Source organism: Globicephala melas, chromosome 18 (genome assembly GCF_963455315.2).
Source record: "Globicephala melas chromosome 18, mGloMel1.2, whole genome shotgun sequence".
Classification (NCBI taxonomy): Eukaryota; Metazoa; Chordata; class Mammalia; order Artiodactyla; family Delphinidae; genus Globicephala; species Globicephala melas.
Genome location: NC_083331.1, coordinates 10917078 through 10939593, shown reverse-complemented (window position 1 = coordinate 10939593; position 22516 = coordinate 10917078). Strand labels below are relative to the sequence as shown.

The 22516-nt window shown below is 33.3% G+C and overlaps 1 protein-coding gene across 4 annotated transcripts in view; it reads right to left on the bottom strand.

Moving 5' to 3' along the window:
- The window catches only part of NBEA (neurobeachin), a 627505-nt gene that overhangs the window by 499002 nt on the left and 105987 nt on the right, over positions 1-22516 (bottom strand). For all 4 annotated transcript variants that reach the window (XM_030882520.2, XM_060287860.1, XM_060287861.1 and 1 more), the window contains exons 9-10: positions 14534-14731; positions 13782-13915 (exon numbers count right to left, since the gene is read on the bottom strand). In XM_030882520.2, the coding sequence (XP_030738380.2) occupies positions 13782-13915; positions 14534-14731 (332 nt within the window). The remainder of the gene's footprint in view (positions 1-13781; positions 13916-14533; positions 14732-22516) is intronic.

Below are 22516 nucleotides of genomic sequence, written 5' to 3'. Positions count from 1 at the left end.
TTCATCTCTTATGTAGCCTAATTTAGTACTGAGAAACATTGAAATCTTGCAAAAGATGAATACATATATAAAATATCTAATATAGTTTCTATGCTATTTCTTTCACTACAAAACTCTTCCAAGATGAGAGTGATCATAGCAGGAATAAAACTGTAAAAGAAATCAACTCAAGTCCACACCCAAGAAAATTTCACACTCAACACAATTAATTTCCAGTGACACAAAAAATGCCCACAATAAGTTAGAAGAGTTAAATTCCTTCATAGTTCAAAATTAGAAAGTTCTAAACCAAAAGCTTCTAACTCCATGTACCTTTAGCAGTCACTTTTAGATCATGTATTCCTGAAGATGCTATCTCAAAAGACCACTGCCTAACTGCCTACCTAGGCAATAAACCCTGACACACAAACTGTCACATTCATCAATTCAAACATCAAGTGGAGATACATGCCAAAATAAGTAAAATACATTTATCTGCAGAGTCAAATAAGGAAAACAGTGAAATGCAGTACAGTAAAATGTGAGGACAGATGAAATACACTGGGTAGCACATGAAATCACTAAGCCTCCCTTAGCCATGAAATCTCTCCTCAGCAACTTCTCCCTTTTCTTTCAGCCTCATAAGGAGGCAGACAGCCTCATGACTGTCATAGCTATCTAAGAACATTCTTTAAAGGCTCTATTAAAAGTTAGTCAGGCTATCACAGTTTTTTACCTTCCTTTGTCTGGTAACAGATTTTAATTTTATGTTTCATCAGCCTATTTTATTTCTGACAAAATATATTATAGCAAAAAAAATAGACATTTGTAAAACTGTAACTGTAATGTGTCAAAAGTTGTCTTATGAAGGAAACAAAATTTTAAAATGTGTACAGGTAGAGGAACTCCAAACCTCTTATGACATCATTATGTGTTAGCCTATAGCATTTACCAGTATTTACATAGTTTGACAACCAAATAGCCTTTTGATCATCTCTATTCATAATTCTCTATCAATAACCTATAGATATTTATTATAACGCTCCACTGTAAAAGAGATAACTCTTAAAGCCTACTCATTTTTAATTTAATTCCAGCCAACAAACAATCACAATGCTCTAAGTGTCCTAGCACCTTTATGAGAGCTTTCTGGACATGTTTCTAGTGGCAGCACCACTATCGTGTATAATCCATGGATACATGAATGATGTAGAAATTTAATGATGTAACTCTCTAATACCTAATAAGTTCAAATCTTCAAAGGAAAAACAGAGATAGGTTATAATGACAAATAGGTGATCTTAACTATATATGCATACTCTAATGTCCTTCACGATCAAAACATGCACAGCAGGGAAGCCAAATAGTCCCTTCTCCTGGTGTTGGGTCTACTTTCAGCCAAGCCTCAGATAAAAGCGGGATTAAAAATACACCCTAGAAGTGCTGAAATTACCAAAAAAAAAAAAATGAAATAAATATTAAAACAGCTAGCTACACAAAAAGATGAAATAATTATTTGATACTTAGGCTTCATATACATCCAGGAATTCTCTATCCTTTTCATAATTAATTTCATTTTTAAAATGATCATGTAGTAAAACCAACTACTTTACTTCTTTTCTTTGTGTGTGTTTGTGTGTGTATGTAATTCTGAGAATGTTAGACGTATAGATTTGTATAACCCTACCACAATCAAGGTAAGATGTGTTCCATCACACACAAAAAACTCATTTATCCTATCCCTTTATACCCTTGCAGTCACATTCTCTCAACAGCCAAAACAACCTTGGGTAACTACTTATCTCTTATATGGATATAGTTTTGACTTTTCAAGAATGTCATATAGATAGTCATACAGTATGTAATCTTCTTAATATGTTCTTCTTGACTGCAACATATCGTCTCTTGAGATTCATCTAAGTAGTTGCATACATCAAGGTTTTTTTTTCTTTTAATTGATGAATAGTATTCCCTTGAATAAACAGACTACCTAATGGGTACATGTGAGCTGTATCTAGTTTACAGCAATTATGAATAGGACTACTGTAAACATTCACATAAAGGTTTTTGTGTGGACAGTTTTCATTCATTTCTCACAAATACAAATCCAGGAGTAGAAAGGCTGAATTATGTGGTAAGTATATGTTTAACTTCATAACAAACTGCCAAACTGACAGAATGGCTGTGCCATTTGCCAGTCCCACCAGTAACAGGCTCCAGTTGCTCCTCATCCTTACCAGCACTTGGCATCATGAGTATATTTTTTTAATTTTGGCCTTTCTACTAACTGTGTAGTTACATCTCATAGTGTTTTAAATAAATTGGTTAATGATGTTGAACATCTTTTCATGTGCAATTTTGACATCCTTATGCCTTCTCTGGTGAAGTATCTGCTCAAGTCTTTTTCCCATTTTTTAAAATTGGATTTCATGCTTTCTTACTACTAGTGTTTGAGAGTTTTAAATGTAGTCTTGATATAAGTCCTTCATCAAATTGATTTTCTATCATCTTCCTCCAATCTGTAAAATGTCTTTTCATTGTTTCTTTTGCAGAGTAAAAGGTTAAATTTAACTTTGATGAAGCCAATGTCAAATTTATCAATTTTTTCGTTGTATGCATCACACTTTTAAGGTCATGTCTAAAATGCCTTTGCATAGCCTAGGTTGCAGAGATTTTCTCCTATGTTTTCTTCTAAAAGTTCTGTAGTTTTATATCTTACCTTTACAGCTGATATTTGAGTTAATTTTTAATGAGGTTGCGGTTGAGGTTCATTTTAGCATACAACTATCCTTCTTCCCTTACACTGCTTTTGCACCTTTGACAAAAATCAAACAAACAAAAGTAGAAGTACCTACTTTAATTTTGGACAAGACTTCAAAGCAAAGAAAGTATCAGAGATTAAGAACAGCATTACACAATGATAAAGGAGTCAATTTTCCAAGAAGATACCAATATCTAAAGCGCATTTACCTAACAACAGAACATAAAATTATGTAAAGCAAAAACTGCTACAACAGTAAGGAGATATAGATGAAATCACTATCATAGTTGGAGATTTCAACATCCCTCTCTCAGAAATGGACAACTACAGGGGTTAGAAAATCTGTTAGGACATAGTTGAACTCAACAACACCAACAAACAGCTGGAGGTAACTGGCATCTATACACTACTTCACTCAACCACATTAGAATAAACGTTCTTCTCAAGCTTGCATAGACCATTCACTAAGCTAGACAACATTCTGGGCCATAAACCATATCTAACAAATTTAAAGTAGTGGAAATCACACAATGTCTACTCTCAGATCACAATGGAATTAGCTAGAAATCAGTAACAGAAAGACAACTGGAAAAATCCCACAATATGAACATTAAACGGTGCACTTCTAAATAACACATGGGTCAAAGAAGAAATCTCAAGAGATATTAAAAATATTTTTGAATAAAATGAAAATGAAAATACAACTGATCAAAATCTGTGGAATAGGGGCTTCCCTGGTGGCGCAGTGGTTGAGAGTCCGCCTGCCGATGCAGGGGATGCAGGTTCGAGCCCCGGTCCGGGAAGATCCCACGTACAGCAGAGTGGCTGGGCCCGTGAGCCACGGCCGCTAAGCCTGTGCGTCTGGAGCCTGTGCTCCGTAGTGGGAGAGGCCACAACAGTGAGAGGCCCGCATATTGCAAAAAAAAAAAAATCTGTGGAATAAAATGAAATCAGTGATTACTGGGAAATTTAGAGCATTCAATGTTGTGATACTGTGATTTATAATAAGAAATGTGCATTTGTTCTTGGTCCCCATTTTTGGCACAGCGGTCTGGCAGAGCTAGCTCCCTTGAAATTTCCTAAGGGATGGCAGTAATAAAAACTGTCTTCTGTCCTGTTAATGAAGTGACTTTTGGAACTCGCTTAAGGATGAGAGCCAGTTGCCAACACAGCCAACCATATAATTAGAGGGTTGGAACTTTCAGTCCAGCCCACCTACCACCCACCTACCTCCAGGGAGAGAGGGGAGAAGGGCTGGAGATTGAGTTCAATCACCTACGGTCATTGATTTAATCAGTCATGTGTATGTAATGACGCCACCATCAAAAAAAAAAAAAAAAACACAGGGCTGGGAGAGCTTCCCAGTCTGTGAATATATGGAGGTACTAGAAGGGTGGCATACCTGCAGAGGGAATGGAAGCTCCATGCCCTCTCCCCATACCTTGCCCTATGCATCTCTTCTATTTGGATATTCATCTGTATCCTTCATCATCCTTTTATAATAAACTAGTAATCCAGTAAGTAAAATGTTTCCCTAAGCTCTGTGAGCCACTCTAGCAAAGTAACTGAACCCAAGAGGGTGGCGGGAACCTCTGGTTTATATCCAGTCAGTCAGAAGTACGAGTAACGACCTGGACTTGCAACTATCACCTGAAGTCCAAGGAGGAGGTTACTGGAACCTACCATCTACAGTCAGTTGTTCAGAAGCACAGGTGATAACCTAGACTTACAACTGGCATCTAAAGTGAAGAGGGCCAGTCTTGTGAGACTGAGCCCTTAACCTGTGGAATCTGATGCTATGTCAGATTTGAGCATCAGAATTGAGTTAAATGATAGGATACCCAGCTGGTGTCACAGAGAATCTTTGGTGGTATGGGGGGAAAACCATGCCTCCACATATTGGAATTGGATGCTCAGACCTCTATAATGAAAATATATATATATATATATATATATATATAAAATCTAACAGTCATGAATCTAAATTTTCACCTTAGGAAACTAGAAAAAGAAAGAGTAAATGCCATCTAAAGTAACCAGCAAGAAGAAATAATGAGAACCAGAGTATAAATCAAAGAAACAGAAAACAGGAAATCAATAGAAAAAGTCAATGAAAACAAAAGCTGGCTCTTTAAAAAGATTAATAAAATTATAAGCCTCTAGGCCAGACTAACAAAGAAAAAAAGGGAGAAGACGGAAATACTAATATTAGAATTGAAAGAAGAGACATAACTCCATATCCCGTGGAAATTAAAAGAATAATAAAGGACACTGTGAGCAATTCTATGGCCACAGGTTTGGGAACCTAGATGAAAAGAAACATTCCTTGAAAGACATCGCCTGCCAAAAGTCACACAAGAAGAAATAGACATTTTGAATATACCTACACCTATTAAAGGAATTGAATCAATAATTAATAGGCAGAAATCACCAGGCCCAGACGGATTCACTGGTGAATTCTACCAAACACTTACGGAATAAATTATACCAATTCTCTACATCTCTTTCAGAGGATAGAAGCAGAGGAACTACTTTCCTAACTCATTCTATGAAGACAGCATCACTCATACCAAAACTAGACAAAGACATAATAAGTAAAGAAGACTACAGACCAATATCTCCCATGAACAGACATGTGAAAATCCTCAACAAAACATGGGCAAATTGAATCCAAACAAGATGAAAGAATTATACTCCACAACCAAATGGGATTTATCCAAAGTATGCAAGGCTGGCTCAAGACAGCAATAGGTTAAAAAAGAAACATCACTTTCACATCTACAGATGAAGAAAAAGCATTTGACACAATCCGACAGCCACCCATGATAAAAACTCTCGGGAAACTAGGAATAAATGGGAATTTTCTCAACTTGATAAAGACTATCTATAAAAAACCTACAGCTAACGTCATACTTAATGATGAAAAACTCAAAGTTTTCCCACTAAGATCAGATACAAAGCAAGGATGTCCCCTCTCACCACTCCTTTTCAACATGACACTGAAAGTCCTTGCTAATGTGATAAAATATATACAGGTTGGGAAAGAAGACATAATACTGTCTTTGGTTACAAACAGCGTGACTGTCTGTGTAGAAAATCTGAAATAACTGACAAGAAACTAATAATCTATTACTTCATTCACTGCTGCTGGGAATGAAAATGGTACAGCCACTTTGGAAGACAGTTTGGGGGTTTCTTACAGAACTCAACATACTTTTACCATATAATCCAGCAATCATGCTACTTTGTATCTACCCAAAGAGTTGAAAACTTATATCCACACAAAAACATGCACACAGATATTTATAGAAGCTTTATTCTTAATTGCCAAAACTTGGAAGCAACCAAGATGTCCTTCAGTAGGTGAATGGAAAAATAAACTGTGGTACATTTAGATATTAGAATATATATTATTCAACGCTAAAAAGAAATGAGCTATCAAGCCATGAAAAGACATGGAGGCACTTTAATTGCATATTACTGAGTGAAAGGAGACAATCTGCAACAGCTGCATTCTGTATGATTTCAGCTATATGACATTCTTGAAAAGGCAAAATTATGGAGACAGTAAAAAGATCAGTGGTTGCCTGGGGGCAGTGTGAAAGGGTAGAACACAAAATATATTTAGGAATGTGAACATATTTTTTATGATATTATAAATAGATGGATACATGGCATTATACTTTTGTCCAAACTTATAAAAAGTATGATACCAAGAGTGAACTCTTAACTATGGACTTTAAGTGATTATGATCTATTGATTTATGTTCATCCTTGTTAAAAAAATATACGATTCTGGTGAGTGATGTTGATAATAGGGGAGGATATGTATGTGTGAAGAGGGGGAGTATATGAAAAATCTATTTACTCCTTTCCATTTTATTGCAAACCTAAAACTGCTCTAAAAAATAAAGTCTTCAACAAAAATAAAAATTAATTTAAAACTTTAAAAATAATGTCAAATGTGATATAAAATGTGCAGAAGAAAAAGTTATGAGTTTTTATTTGGAGAAGGTTGAGTTTGAGCTTGGGTGTATGAGCCTAAATAGAAGGCTACAACAGAAAAAGCTCTGGGTGTTGTCCATCTAGGTAGTAAGACCATAAACCCAGAAACAAAATAAAATAAAGGCCAATAAAATTATAATACTAGGGACTTCCCTCCCAGTCCAGTAGTTAAGACTTCGCCTTCCAATGCAGGGGTGTGGGTTCGATCCCTGGTTGGGGAGCTAAGATCCCATATGCCTCGTGGCCAAAAAACCAAAACATAAAACAGAAGCAATATTGTAGCAAATTCAATAAAGACTTTTTAAATGGTCCACATAAAAAAAAAAAAAAAAACTTTCAAAAAATTACCATACTAAATTAACTAGAATTTCCTGATGATGCCTTATTAATTCTTTTACTGAAGATTCCACTCACTGCACGTAACGGTCATCACATTCAGGGGAGAGAAAGGGAAGAGAGCATAAACACTTGGGGGATTTATACCCAATTCCCATCAGAAATATTCTGAGCTTTTGAGGATGAACTCTGAATATTCGCACATATGGCAATGTTCCTCATAAATGCAAATAATACTTATTTTAGATTTAGACTGCATGAATATCATAAAAACAAAATAAATGAAGCAATTTACCTTATTATTTTCAAAAGAAACGTAAAGATATAGAAGAGTTAAAGAAATAAATGCTATTCCATGCATAAAATAACAACACCTTCAGTTACAAAATATCATTAAAATATTTAAGGACAGAGAATGCTGATATGCAAACTAGAGGAAAATTAAGGCAACAAATTCAGTAAAGATGTGTCCATGGTTGCCCAAATTCCTGCAACTAATAATTTGTAGTTACCCTTCTGCCAAAACAATGCCTTGTTTGTTTGTTCTGGTCAGGGAAAATGCACAGAGCAAAATTATGTGTTGAAAATTGAAACAGCACAAACTAATACAGCATTAAAAACAGATTTCACTAAATTTAAAGGAAACTTTTTATGGAGGAATTATTGTAGAAAAGCAATCACTTATTATGAAAAACACTTTAAAATGGACTATAAAAAATAGCTTATTTGGAAAGTCAGTGAATCAGAAGTCATAAGTCTACAAGAAACAAAATGTCCTTTCTTGTTGACAGTTGACAAACTCATTAAATTGTTAGATGTACCATAAACTTTATTATCAGATATCTTCTGTAAAGGATCCATGGAGTAAAAAGAACATGGCTGACAAAGAAGAGAAAGCTATTTGAACACTACACTATAATTTCCCTATGTTTCAGGCAGAATACTGTATTTTAATTTTTATTTATGGATTTATTTGCACAGTGAATTCAATATACATTCCATTTTACTCTAGTTAAATCTCACTAAAAAAATTATTTGGTTTTCCTCCTTTAATAGAAGTAGTGGTATACATATGTCAAATATACTTTCTGTGTCTGTTTCACTTCAAAGAATACTTTCATTACTAATTTTGTAAACTTAAAAAAAAAGGCAAAATAGCAAATATGCATATAAAGAAGTGAAAGATGTACATTTTCCTGAAAAACATAAAGAAAATAAAGAGAACATAATTCTATAGATATATATTTTTAAATGTTTAAATACTTCTAGAAACCAAACTAATAATAATTATATTCTACATATACAAACAACAACCTCCACAAGGGAGACAATCATTACAAACAAGTACTAATTTCACTTCTTTAGCCTACAAAAAGCAGTCACATTTCATTTTTTATGTCAGTTCGGTGAAAATATGTAGAAATTTTTGACATTAGCTGTATAATAGTCACTTCCCTGAACTAAAAATCAGAAAACACAGACAAAGGATTTTTATGTCACTTTGAAGTGTAAGGGAAAATTTGGGTTGTTAGACACTGAAATGCTGGAATTTCCAGGTAATTGTGTTGGTTTACAAATGACAGTGGTGCTAATCAGGACTTTATAATGAAAATTTAATTATTAAAGTGGCTATAAAATTCAAGATAATTACTGGAATAACTTTGGCTAGCAAGCTAGCTTTTAGGAAAAAATCTGGATTTAAGCCCACAAAACAAACTAATTAATGAGTCATAATATTCACATTACAAGAGGATTCTTAATTATAGGATCATTGACATAAATGCTTTATGGGATTTTCTAAATTTTTTATAGCTTACATTCCATCAAGCAGTCTATCAAACAACCTGTATTATAACTAGAAACAAAAAGAACACTTTCCTGAGAAAAATATTTATGCAGTTACAAGAATTAATTTAAATGATCACTTGTGGTTGATTTTTAATTTATCAGAGTTAAAACAGCATTAACAGAGTTAAATTAACAGAGTTAAAACACATTTTAATAATACAAAATTGCATCACATCAATGGACAAACTAACATTTACTGAGGAAATAAAGAAAACTCATTAAGTGCCTACTACGTACCAGACACTCGCTGTGATACACAGTTTATATATGCTATCCTATTTTAATTCATACTACTAACAGATAAAGTTAGCATTACAGTATTAAAATCATTCCATAGCTTGCAAAGGTGATTCTCAGAGTTAATCATGGTAGTTCAGAGTGAGAGCTCTGGAATCAGGCTCTCAGAATTAGAACTCTGGTCCTAATCTACCACTTAAATCTCTGTGACCTTCAACAAGGTACTCAATTTTTATCTCTCTCATCAGCAGAACAGGATAAAATGAGGTAATACAATTACAAACAGCTACTGGCACACAGTAAGTACTCAGTAAATGCCTTGTGCTACTATTACATACGCTCAGATAGCCCCATCACCTAAGAACAGAGAGTACATAATAGGACACTAGGTTGAGCCTTAGTCTGACACCAAAAGAAGGCTTGAGAACTACTCTCTTAGTGTATTTTTAATCTTTTGATATATAAAAACCTATTTATACCTTGTGCCAGAAAACGTATTTTTTCATAGTACATTCTTCCTAAGTCAAACAAATGAGGAAGATTTGTTTTGCTTTCTATGATCTATAGAATTTAGAAACACACACTCAAACAAAAGGGGTTTTGGGGCCAAGTCAGAGAAAGACAGGACATTTACAGTCAATGTATATTATCATCCAAATCAAAGGAAAATGAAATTTCTAATTCAATGAGTCATTCCTAAACATAAAATGTAAAAGCTATGATTATTTCAAGATTGGAGTTATACTTCTTGAAATCATTTATTAAGCATTTGTTATTTATACATTAAATAAATATTTACTAAATGTCTAGTGAAAGGTAATTTGTTTAATTATTGCTCTCAATGATCGCTGGACAGAATGGGATCAATCGACCAGTCCAATATAAAATAGTATTAATCCCTGAGGAATGACAAAACTTCCAAACAGCTTTCATCACTTGGCAGAATTACTCAAGATGATCATGGTGCTTGAGAATCATTATGAATAGTCTGAAATCACTATAACAACTACATATTGGCATGATTTACTTACTCAAAACAAAATTACATTAAAAATACTGTATGTGTTGCCACAAGCTATTTAACTCAATTCAATAACATTTATTCCTTTTGTGGTTCATTTTTTGTTCGTTTGTTTCACAAAGGCTAAACTACATGTTAAAAGAAAAAGCAATAAAAAGTGTTATTCCTGGAGATTTAAATACTAACGGGGTAGCTATAAAATCCAAAAACCAGCTAAAGAAAAATCATCTGAAACCCTTGAAAGCTTTTTTTTTAACTTGGTACTGACTTCAAAACTTGAGTTAACACATTTCTCAATTTTAAACCACTATATCTAGAAAATAGATAGATGGTTCACAATTAGTTTTCATCATTACAACTGAAATTCAAATTATAAGTCCTACTTCATCACTTAAATAAGTAATTCTCCATTATAAATAACATTATTGGTAGAAAATTTCAAATATAAAGTAACACGGCTCCTATTATAACAATCAGTCTCTATGATTGATGATATATATTTTAAAATATAAAACTGTAGTATTAGAGATAATCTAGATTACCTAACCCATTGTCATCATAATAACAAAACCAGCATGTATGTCAATCTACATATTTTATTGCATTTAATTTAAAAAATCCAGTGAGCTATTATTAGTCTATATATATAATATTCTATATTATTCTATTATAATGATAGAAACTGAAACACAAAATAGTTAATAACACTCAAAGTTGTGTAAATAATAAATAGTAAACGAGGGATTTGAAGCCAAGTGTGTCTGACTTGAAAGTCCACACATATAACAACTATAACATGTAGCTTTCATGATAAAACAAAAAAGCCACAAAATTTCTCCTGCACGAATAAAGCCTATTTTTCAAGGCTCCAGAAAATAAGATTATTCCTTCAATAAATTCTTTTAATATTACACCCCCTCTATACAGTAAAACTCATCAATGATTAGAACAATAATAAAGTAGTGCCAACAGAGGTGAGGCTTATATAAACAATAAAAAGTTTCATAAACAGGGACTACTGAGTGGAGGAAAGTGCATGGAAACCAAGACACTTTAGCTTGAAACACAAAGGCAAAGAATTAACTTATTTTAGAGTTTAGCTCAATTTCTCCAAAAAATAATCAAGAATTAGATAACATTGCAATTTGGGGCATGTATTTATTATACAAAAAGATTTTCCAGAAAAGGTACATAAAATTTTGTCCAAGATTTTTAAAGTTCAAATATTCTCATTCATCTAGAAGAGTTTAAAACTAACTGAAAATAAGATAACATATCCCATTTTAAGTTCTCATTCATATATATGAATTTAAGATATAGCCAGAAAATAAGAAATTCTATCAACCATTGTCCTAAAGCTAAGAATTTATGTTCTTCAAGTAGAGGGGGACGTCCCATTTAAAAATCTGCCTTTAACATTTTAAAAACTGAGACAGTATCACCACCAAAATGGTGCCCCTCAAAACTAAATATAACAAGAAACTGAATTACTGATACACACAATTGTCCACTAAAGAGCCAACCTCAGACATCAAGGGCTTTGAAGCAATTAATGAAAAAGTATTAGATAAGAATTCAAAGAAGTACATAAGTGAATCACAGGGTAGGGCTGAAATTGGGTATGTATTATTACTGAAAAGGAAAGTGGTACATTTCTTATTATATGTTTTCTATTGGCCATAAACTAAGAACACATATATCACTGAAAAAGTTAGTTATTACATGGAAAAATTAACATGAATGATATAAAAGAACTAAAAACAAATCAAAATCAGAAAGCTGATCCCTTCCACTGCCTTTTATCTCCATGATGAAATAAATACAATTTAAATATCAAAATATAATATAAACACTAAAATGAGTTTTAAAGACAGGCAATGAAAAATAACCATGTGCCTTGGATGAATGGACCAGGTAACGTGTTAAACATGGTTTTATCACTAAGATTTTATAATAACTACTCATGATGTTATAAATTATTATAATCATTTTAGTTATAGCATCTCAAACTGCATAATCTTTCTAATTTTTCTATACAAAGCAAAACATTATACTTCAGGTTAAAATAATTATGGACTTAATTCATATGAAATATTTAAATTACACATGGAGTTTTCTAATTGCTACTTCATCTCTAACTTCTTTTCACAGCACTTACTAGGTTTAAAATTACTGATCATAATGTGTACTAGTTCACTTAGATGACAAAGAGCAAAACATTTTGAATTTAAATTAGGCCTGGAATTTAAATGTTTCACTTTTCCACTAAGCTGATCTGCCTCCCAACAGAAGTATTTAAGACCTTATAACAGTAATATCTCAGCAGGACATGGCCTCAGGATTCCTTTTCACTTCAAAACTCCAACCTCTACATTACCTTGATATAAAAGAAGCATGACCCACGGATGGCAGCTGACTATTGTAAAGGTACAGGTCCCATTTATACTTAGATTTATACTTTACATAAAGACGGTCCCAATGCAGGGATAATATTATTAGCAACACTAAGACAGAATTTTGTTAATAATTAATTTAAATAATTAATAGGAGAAAATCATAGGTTACATTTCAATGGACTTTAAATTTTTCCCATCTTAGTTTCATTCACTAGTTTTTCTACAAATTCAAAATTGGATGATCGATAAAGAATCTCATGTATATGTGTACATACTAATGAAGCATTCCTATATTACTATTTAGTAAACTAATGTTTACCTATATAACTTTCCCTTTAAATTCTCCAAACTTAGCAACGTACACAAATAGTTATTAAAATTCAGATTTAACTTATGACATATATGATTCTAAGATATAAGATTAAATCAGAGTTTGATACATGAGGTATTTTTTTAACATCTTTATTGTAGTATAATTGCTTTACAATGGTGTGTTAGTTTCTGCTTTATAACAAAGTGAATCAGTTATACATATACATATGTTCCCATATCTCTTCCCTCTTGCATCTCCCTCCCTCCCCATGAGGTATTTTTTAATTTAAAAAAAGAGAAGCTATAAAATTTGCACATGAAATCAATCTAATTAGAAGATTCTGAATACATAAAACATGGGTATGCTACTGGTTAGATTTAGGTTCTCAAACATGATCTATATATAAAAAAAGCTAATATCCCTTAATACTGTGCTAGTCTTATGACACTAACATTATAGAATAATACCAATATTTAAGATATAAATTATGTGTGTTATTAAATACTATTCTTGAGAATAAACTTTACCCTAGTAATTTTATTTAATCTGACAAGATTTCACGGACAATCCAAACAATGGGCATTTGCAAAGGGTAAGGTCAGGACTAACACTTTTCCTCAACTTCATATTATAATCACTATGCTACACCTAGTAAGAATTTTTCATTTATTATCAAGGAAGTCACTCCTTTGTGGTTATAAAAATCTAAGTGTCAGGTTTTTTTACATTGTGCAAATATATATCTGCCTTAATCCTAAAGAAACTTTTATTAGCACCTCAAGGATAAAAACCAGTATTATAATACATTTACACAACACCAAGTGCACCATGCATAATCTAAATGAGGAAAAAATGGCATAACTTATATATTCAAAGAAAACTTACCAGACAGTTGTTTCCACTTGACTGTCATTGAGTTGCCGGTTGTCCAGTTGTGCAAAAAGTGGGAAAAGCACTTGAATCCCTCCAATAGAATGAATTGCACTATGAATTGAATGTGTAACTATAGCTTTTACATCCTATGTTCAAAAACAAAAATGTTTATTACATTTTCTGAAGCATAATGTTATCACTATTTGCTTCTTCCAGCTTCATAAGAAAATTAAATAAAATAGATATTTTTAAATCTATTTTTAAAATTTAAAAATCAAAATTATATAATTTTGATACACATGTAAAATAAAAGTTTGAAATATCTTTGCTAATCACTTAAATTTGAAATCTTAAGTTGAGAGATTTTTACAAAGAAAATATGAAGTTCTAAATCAAAACATATTTTAGAATAAGAGACTCATGGATGCAAAGACACACAGGCAATTTTTATGTTAGGGAGTTATACATTATTAAAACAAAGTATTTTTTAATATCTGCAATTATCTATTTAGCTAATTCACTGATTTTATTTCAAAGGATATAGAACATATAACAGAAAAAAAAGATTTTCTACTAAGGAGACATGTCCAAGGTAAAATATATTGCCAAAAAAAAGCAGAAGGCAAAAACATCATTCAAAGAACTAGAAAACCAAAAAAGAAAAACAAAGAGCAACTGGAGATTTCTAGATGAGCAATGTTTAATATGTAAAATAAAGACACAGTGCTGATGAGAACATGAAGATTAAGCTACTATTCACCCACCTGGAGCATTAGAGCATGTGGGGAATGCACAAAAATCGATGCATTTTCCTTTGGTGATGATTCCAGGCACAACTGAGCATCCGTGGCCTTAGCGTTATATGTAAATGCGATACTACTTGCAAGTTTCCCATCATACAGAACCTGTTTATGATGTTCTGCCAAATGAATATCACTCTCAGATTTAAACTTGAAGGTGCTCTGAAAAAACAAAACTAAATTAAACACTCTTTAAATGCAACATAATAAAACTCTCAAGTTTTAAAGAAGAGAAACATTTTAAACATTTAAAGAAGAGAAACATAATAAACAATTTGTTGTGACCCTTCCAAGTGTCAGGCGCTAGTCAGTGGTATTACATTATTTTGTTATTCTCATTTCAGTTCTATGAGTTAAATTTTATTATGCTAATAAACATGCTCAGATCTTCATATTCTCATTTTATTAAGTGTTTTTGTGTGTGTGTGGAACGTTTTTATCTTATTTTATTTATTTTTTATAACATCTTTATTGGAGTATAATTTCTTTACAATGGTGTGTTAGTTTCTGCTATATAACAAAGTGAATCAGCTATACATATACATATATCCCCATATCTCCTCCCTCTTGCATCACCCTCCCACCCTTCCTCCCTATTCCACCCCTCTAGGTGGTCACAAAGCACAAGCTGATCTTTATTAAGTTTTTGATTATTAATAAAATAATTTTATTAGAATATTATAAAGCCAGATGATACTAAATGTAAATAGGATTTTACTTTAATAATTCAAAGCATAAATTTAATTTTGCTTGTTAACAGTTTCAAAAGTATTTATAGAAATAAGTAGTGGCTGGCACATGAATTACTAATATAGAAATGGCTATAATGGTTATCATTTGAGACTAAAAAAACTGTTTATTCACAAAAATATGTCTTTACTATAAAAAGTTTATCAAGATAGTGAATATCAATGCTACTCCACAAAAAAATCATGATGGCCATGTTAAAACCCTAAAGAATAGATGACAATTACAATAGGAAATTGAAACAAAAAATTATTTTTAAAAATATTTTAATGAAATTATGAGTTAACTATATTAGGTAATAATACTGCAATATAAAATCCAGCTGACTGCCTTCTTCACTGGTTGCCTTAGTACTGTAAAACAACTATTTTAATATGTATTTCAGTAAAATCATAAATGCTCAAAATGTTTAAAATTTGGGTTTTTTTGGATCCTAATTTTTTAAAATTTTTACTGGAGTATACTTAATTTAAAATGTTGTGTTAGGGCTTCCCTGGTGGCGCAGTGGTTGAGAGTCCGCCTGCCCATGCAGGGGACACGGGTTCGTGCCCGGGAAGATCTCACATGCCGCAGAGCGGCTGGGCCCGTGAGCCATGGCCGCTGAGCCTGCGCGTCCGGAGCCTGTGCTCCACAACAGGAGAGGCCACAATAGTGAGAGGCCCGCTTACGGCAAAAAAAAAAAAATTGTGTTAGTTTATGCTGTATAGCAAAGTGAATCCGTTATATATATACCTACATCCACTCTTTTGTAGATTCTTTTCCCATATAGGTCATTGCAGTAAGTCCCCTACATATGAACCTTCAAGTTGTGAGCTTTCAAAGATGTGAACTGTGTTCGCATATCCAATCACGTAAGTTAATTCACGTGTCTGGCGTACACTGTCACGTGGGTGCATCCTCTACAAGTGGTTGTGCTTTTGTGTACTTTACTGTGCAGTACCATATGGAGTGCAGTAGTACAGTATCTTTATTTCAAGCCCAGGATATCCGGAAGCAAACATCTCCTATTGTTGACGATCCTTCAGCTCTACCATCTCCCTCCCCCAGTCAGTAACTCTTCCTGCCTGTTCACTCGATGCCAGCCCCTGTATGTCTGCTGTTGTACTGTACTACTATACTTTTCAAGGTACTGTACTGTAAGATTAAAAATGTTTTCTTTATTTTTTGTGTTTGTTTTTTTATATATTATTTGTGTGAAAAGTATTATAAACCTATTCCAGTACAGTACTATATAACCGACTGTGTAAGCTGGGTAACTAGGCTAACTTTGTTGGACTTATGAACAAATCAGATTTACAAAAGAGCTCTCAGAACAGAACTCATTCGTATGTGGGACTTACTACAGAATAATGAGAGTAGTTCCCTGAGCTATACTACTGTAGGTCCTTATTAGTTCTCTATTTTATATATAGTAGTGTGTATATGTCAATCCCAACATTTGTTTCTAACTCAATCTTTTAAAAGTAAAATTTCACAAATACATTAGAATTTTGACTTATTTTGTGAGCCAGTGATCAAAAGCACAATTAATTATTTTAGAGGAGTAAAACAAATGAGTTAATTTATAGAAATAAAATTATTTAGCTGAGGGAATTTGGGGGAAGAGTATACAGAACATTGAGACACAGGGGAAGCTGACCAAATAATGAAAGACTACAGGAGCTGGATAACCCAAAAGCAAATTGTAGTACAATCAAGTAGAGAAGTGATGCCTCCTTATGTTGATGATATTTTACTAAGAAAAACAATGTGTAAATGATGGGAATAACAACTGGAAAAAGAGCAACATATGTTCTAGCTTAGTAGAGCTACCTTAAACTAAGGAATTTATTTTTAAATTTGACATCAAAAGCAAAGGCAACAAAAGCAAAAATTAACAAGTGGGACTATATCAAACTACAAAGCTTCTGCACAGCAACAAAGGAAACCATCAACAAAATGAAAAGGAAACCTACCAACTGGAGAGAATATTTGCAAATCATGTATCTGATAAGGGGTTAATATATAAAATATAAAAAGAACTCATACAACTCAACAGCAAAGAAACAATTCATTTAAGAAATGTGCAGAAGATGTGCTCATTTTTCTGAAAAAGACATAAGACACAGATGGCCCAAAAGTACATGAAAAGGTGCTCAACATCACTAACCATCAGAGAAATGCGAATCAAAACCACAATGAAGTATCACCCCACTCCTGTTAGAATGGGTATTATCAGAAAAACAAGAGATGTCAAATGTTGGTGAGGATGTATAGAAATGCAGAGAATGGCAAGGATGTCCACGGATAAATGAATGAACAAAGAAAAAGTGGTATATATGCACATTGAAATGTTATTCAGCCATAAAAAAAAGAATGATATCTTGCCATTTACAACAACATGCATGGACCTTAAGGGCATTATGCAAAGTGAAATAAGTCAGACAGAAAAAGACAAATATCATATGATCCCATTTGTGTGTGGAACCTAAAAACAATAATAATAAAACAACGAACTCGTAGATACAGAGAACAGATAGGTGGTTGCCAGAGACAAGGAGGAGGGGGGTGGCAAAATGGATGAAGGGGGTCAAAAGGTACAAACTTCCAGTTATAAAATGAGTAAATCATGGGAATGTAATACACAGCATGGCGATTATAGTTAACAATACTGTATGATATATTTGAAAGTTGCTAAAAGAACAGATTTTAAAAGGTCTCATTACAAGAAAAAAATTTGTAACTATGTATGGTGATGAATGTTAACTAGACTTATTGTGATCATGTTGCAATATATTCAAATATCCAATCATCATGTTGTACACCTGAAACTAATATAATGTTACATATCAATATCTTAATTTTTAAAAGTCAAAAAAGTAAAAAGAAAAAAGGAAGTTCTGTAGAGAAATTTATATAGCAAACTACAGATGAGATCCTGAGTAGAAGAATTAAGATTACACAAAAAGGTTTGAACTGGGTGTGCATACTTCAGATATCTTTATTATCATCCATAACTGTTGCTTTTCCAATTGTTTTGTTGTAGCTAGGGCCAGCGGGAAATATCTAACGGCTTCACCAGAAATATTGTTCATTATGAAGCATAAGTCGATATAAGGTAGGTCTATCCTAACACTATCCCCAAGTATCTTATAAAACATTTTACTCATGAAGCATGTATCCAACGATCAGATTATTCTCATGCTACAGTTTTTGGTTTTTTTGTTTTGTTTTGTTTTGTTTATTTTAGCACCGCTTCCCAGAGGAGATTTTGCTTCCTAATTACAGACTGCTTATTGGTAATTTTTTAAAATAAAATATGGGCATTTCTGACAAATTTATACAAAAAATATTAGTATTAGTATCAAAATGTCTAGGAGGGCTTCCCTGGTGGCACAGTGGTTGACAGTCCGCCTGACGATGCAGGGGACACGGGTTCGTGTTCTGGTCCGGGAAGATCCCACATGCCGCGGAGCGGCTGGGCCCGTGAGCCATGGCCGCTGAGCCTGCGCGGCCGGAGCCTGTGCTCCGCTACGGGAGAGGCCGCATTAGTGAGAGGTCCACGTACCACCAAAAAAAAAAAAAAAAAAAGTCTAGGAAATAGAAATTAAAAGTATAAATAAATGTATTTCAGAATTTCTCTAAAAAGGAAGCATGTAAAAATGTTAAATATGTTATATAATCCTCAAATTGTCTGTTAACATGTAGAAGTGAGAGGGCATCAAATAACACGACTTCCTAATTCTGATGAGCTGTCACAGAGAGATATAAGCATCCAACCCTTTGGAGAAGAATGCAGGTAAATAACATATAGTAAAACAGACTTTACAAAAAAGTAGATGAAAATTGTTTTTAGACCACACACACTGTTATATCTACAATTTTGAAGAATTTAAATCTGAAATTCTTTTCAAAGATTTAGATACACCAAAGTCTCTGCTTGTAACCAGAATTCATGCTGGAGGTAACCATATTTAACTGATGCCTACAATTAGACAATTTTCACAGTTCACCATGCTATACCACCTAGAATTTCCAGAGGAGCTTCAAGAGCAGCTTACAAATTTCAAATTGACTCTAACCTATTGTTATATATTGCTAAGCTTCTGACATTTTACTTATTCTCCCTGTTAAACAGCCCATCATGGGTAAAGACTGGCATAGCCATCTTTGTTTTCTTTGAAAGCTCAATTAAGTGAAGGATCTTTTTTTTTTTTTTGCGGTACGCCCTTCCCTGCGCCACCAGGGAAGCCCGAAATCTCAATTAAAAGTTGATGAGTGAGGGCTTCCCTGGGCGCAGTGGCTGAGAGTCCACCTGCCGATGCTGGGGACACAGGTTCGTGACCCGGTCCGGGAAGATCCCACATGCCGCGGAGCGGCTGGGCCCGTGAGCCATGGCCGCTGAGCCTGCGTGGCCAGAGCCTGTGCTCCGTGACGGGAGAGGCCAAAACAGTGAGAGGCCCGCGTACGCAAAAAACAAACAAACAAACAAACAAAAAAAACCAGAGTTGATGAGTGAGTTATTACATCCACTATGGAAACAAGTATGGAGGTTCCTCAAAAAATTAAAAACAAAACTTCCACATGATCCAGCAATTCCACTTCTGGATATTTATCTGAAGAAAACAAAAACACTAACTCAAAAAGATATATGCACCCCCATGTTCACTGAAAAGTTATTTACAATAGCCAAGACATGGAAGCAAACTAAGTATCCATTGATGGATGAATGAATAAAGAAAAGATGGTATTAAGTATTCAGCTATAAAAAAAGGACATCTTGACATTTGAAACAACATGGATGGACCTTGAGGGCATTATGCCAAGTGAAATAAGTCAGAGAAGGACAAACATCACTTATCTGTGGAATCTAAAAATCGAGCTCTAGATAACAGAGAACAAACTGGTGATTGCCAGAGACAAGGGGGGAGGGGGTGGGAAAAATGGGTGAAGGTGGTCAAAAAGTACACACTTCTAGCTATAAGATGAATAAATGCTGGGTATATAACGCACAGCATGTTGGTTATAGTTAACAATACTATATTTGAAAGTTCCTAGGAAAGTATATTTTAAAAGTTCTTAACACACACAAAAAATTATAACTTTGTGAGGTGATGGATTTGTTAATTAGCCTTATTGTGATAAATCATTTTGCAATATATACACATATCAAATCATTATGTTGTAGACTTTAAACTAAGAAATGTTATGTATCTATTGTATTTCAATAAAACTGGACAAAAAGCTTTAAAAAATTTAAAAAAACAGTACAATATAGTTAAAAGCCGTAAATTCAAAACCAATTAGACTTGAGTTTGTATCCCAACTCTGTCACCTATAGATAATCACCCACAAGTTATCTGCCTCTCATCTGCTACACAACCAACACATAAAATAATATAAATAAAGCACTATGAACAATACCTGGTACTTTTAAAGCAAAATGGTAGCTGCTATTATTACTACTTCCTTTTCTACTTAATATTATACATTTTCTTTATTAATTTTTTCTTAAATGTTACTCATAAAACATTTACCATAAATGTTATGGTAATGGCATATTGCACTGACGACAGTGTAATTCAGATAACTGACATAGTTGCTATTGAGGCAAAGTCTCATTGAGCAGAACTTTAATTACCCAAACTAGAATTACTTAACACAAATATGAGAAAATGTGCCACAATACCGCTAAACTCAAAAAAATTAACTTTATCTAATTGTTATATGAGCAGAGGTATGTTATTTTTCTAACACTAATCTCTGAAAACTTCACCAATGTCAAGGATATAGCCATTTTTTCATTGAATTTATGTTAGAATAAAATATATTTGACAAAACCTATTGCTTTCCCCAGAATCATTATGTGACAAATGATGCTGATATTAACATAGTAATGACATTCCAATATTCAAGGAATCATATTTTCTGATGTATAATTAAGAGAATGTTGCCACTTGTATATTGTACAATGATTTTCTCCTCAAAACGAATAAGTAATCCATCTGAATTCATTAAAAAATGATCATTCAAACTCTAATATCTCCAAACTACTCAAGGAAAATACATATATAGGATCAAACCATTCTCTTGCTACAAATTTTCTGATAATTCCACATGACTGGAAAATCCAAATTCATTGCTTTGATATTCAAAACCTTCAATAACTTGGTTTCAACCTATGATAATCACCCTCGCATTCTACCATAAATCACACCATCTACTCTGTATTCTCCCATGAAGCCATGCCTGATTATGGATCAATCCATAAACACATCCTGTACTCCCTTGCTTCTATCCCTTCAGTCATGCCCACTGTCTCACATTCTATCATCACGTCCTGCTCACCCTCTCCATTACTTATTTTTTTCAAGAACCCTGAAAAATTTCCTTCTCTATGAAGAGTTCCTAAATCTTCTGCAGCTGGAATTAATCATCCTTCCCCAAAACGTTAATAGTATTTGCATTATGTTTCTTTTGTGGTATACATGTCAACTTTTAATTATAAACATTTACAAATACAATTATTCTCTTAAATAAAGTATAAGCTTAATCCCCAAAGCTTTAGAACAGTTCCTTGAATATAACAATTATTCAATATATTATTGAATTTTATTCAATCACATGCCCTACAATCATTATTACCAGATCCTAATAAGAAAGAATGTAGAGGAAAATAAAAGGTTACAGTCACAAGCATGCCAACAAAGGGCAAATAGATTAGCATAGAGTATTTCAATGCAAGAAGTGAAGTCAGTGCTTCAACATAGTTGAAAATGACTCAACCAATCAAATCTTAAAAAGTTATAACAATGACATATATCAAATCAGAAGTGCCAAGTACCAGCACTATAATTACTGCAATATTTCAAATACTGAACAAGAGAAACACATCACTAATACAAACCAATATCTAAGAGAAATATTAAACATAATGTTAATAAACTACTTATACCAAATTAAGCAATCATTTACAAATATCAAGTAATTTTATGTAACTCATTCTTCTAATATAAGAAAAGTTTTTTTTTCGTTTTTGTTTTTTTTGGCTGCGCCACGAAGCTTGCAGGATCTCAGTTCCCTGACCAGGGATTGAACCCGAGCCACGGCAGTGAAAGCCTGGAATCCTAACCACTAGGCAACTAGGGAACTCCCCAAAGATTTTTTTTAACATGCATGTAGTTGCACAGAAGAATGGATATTTTGGTAGGTTGAAAGTTT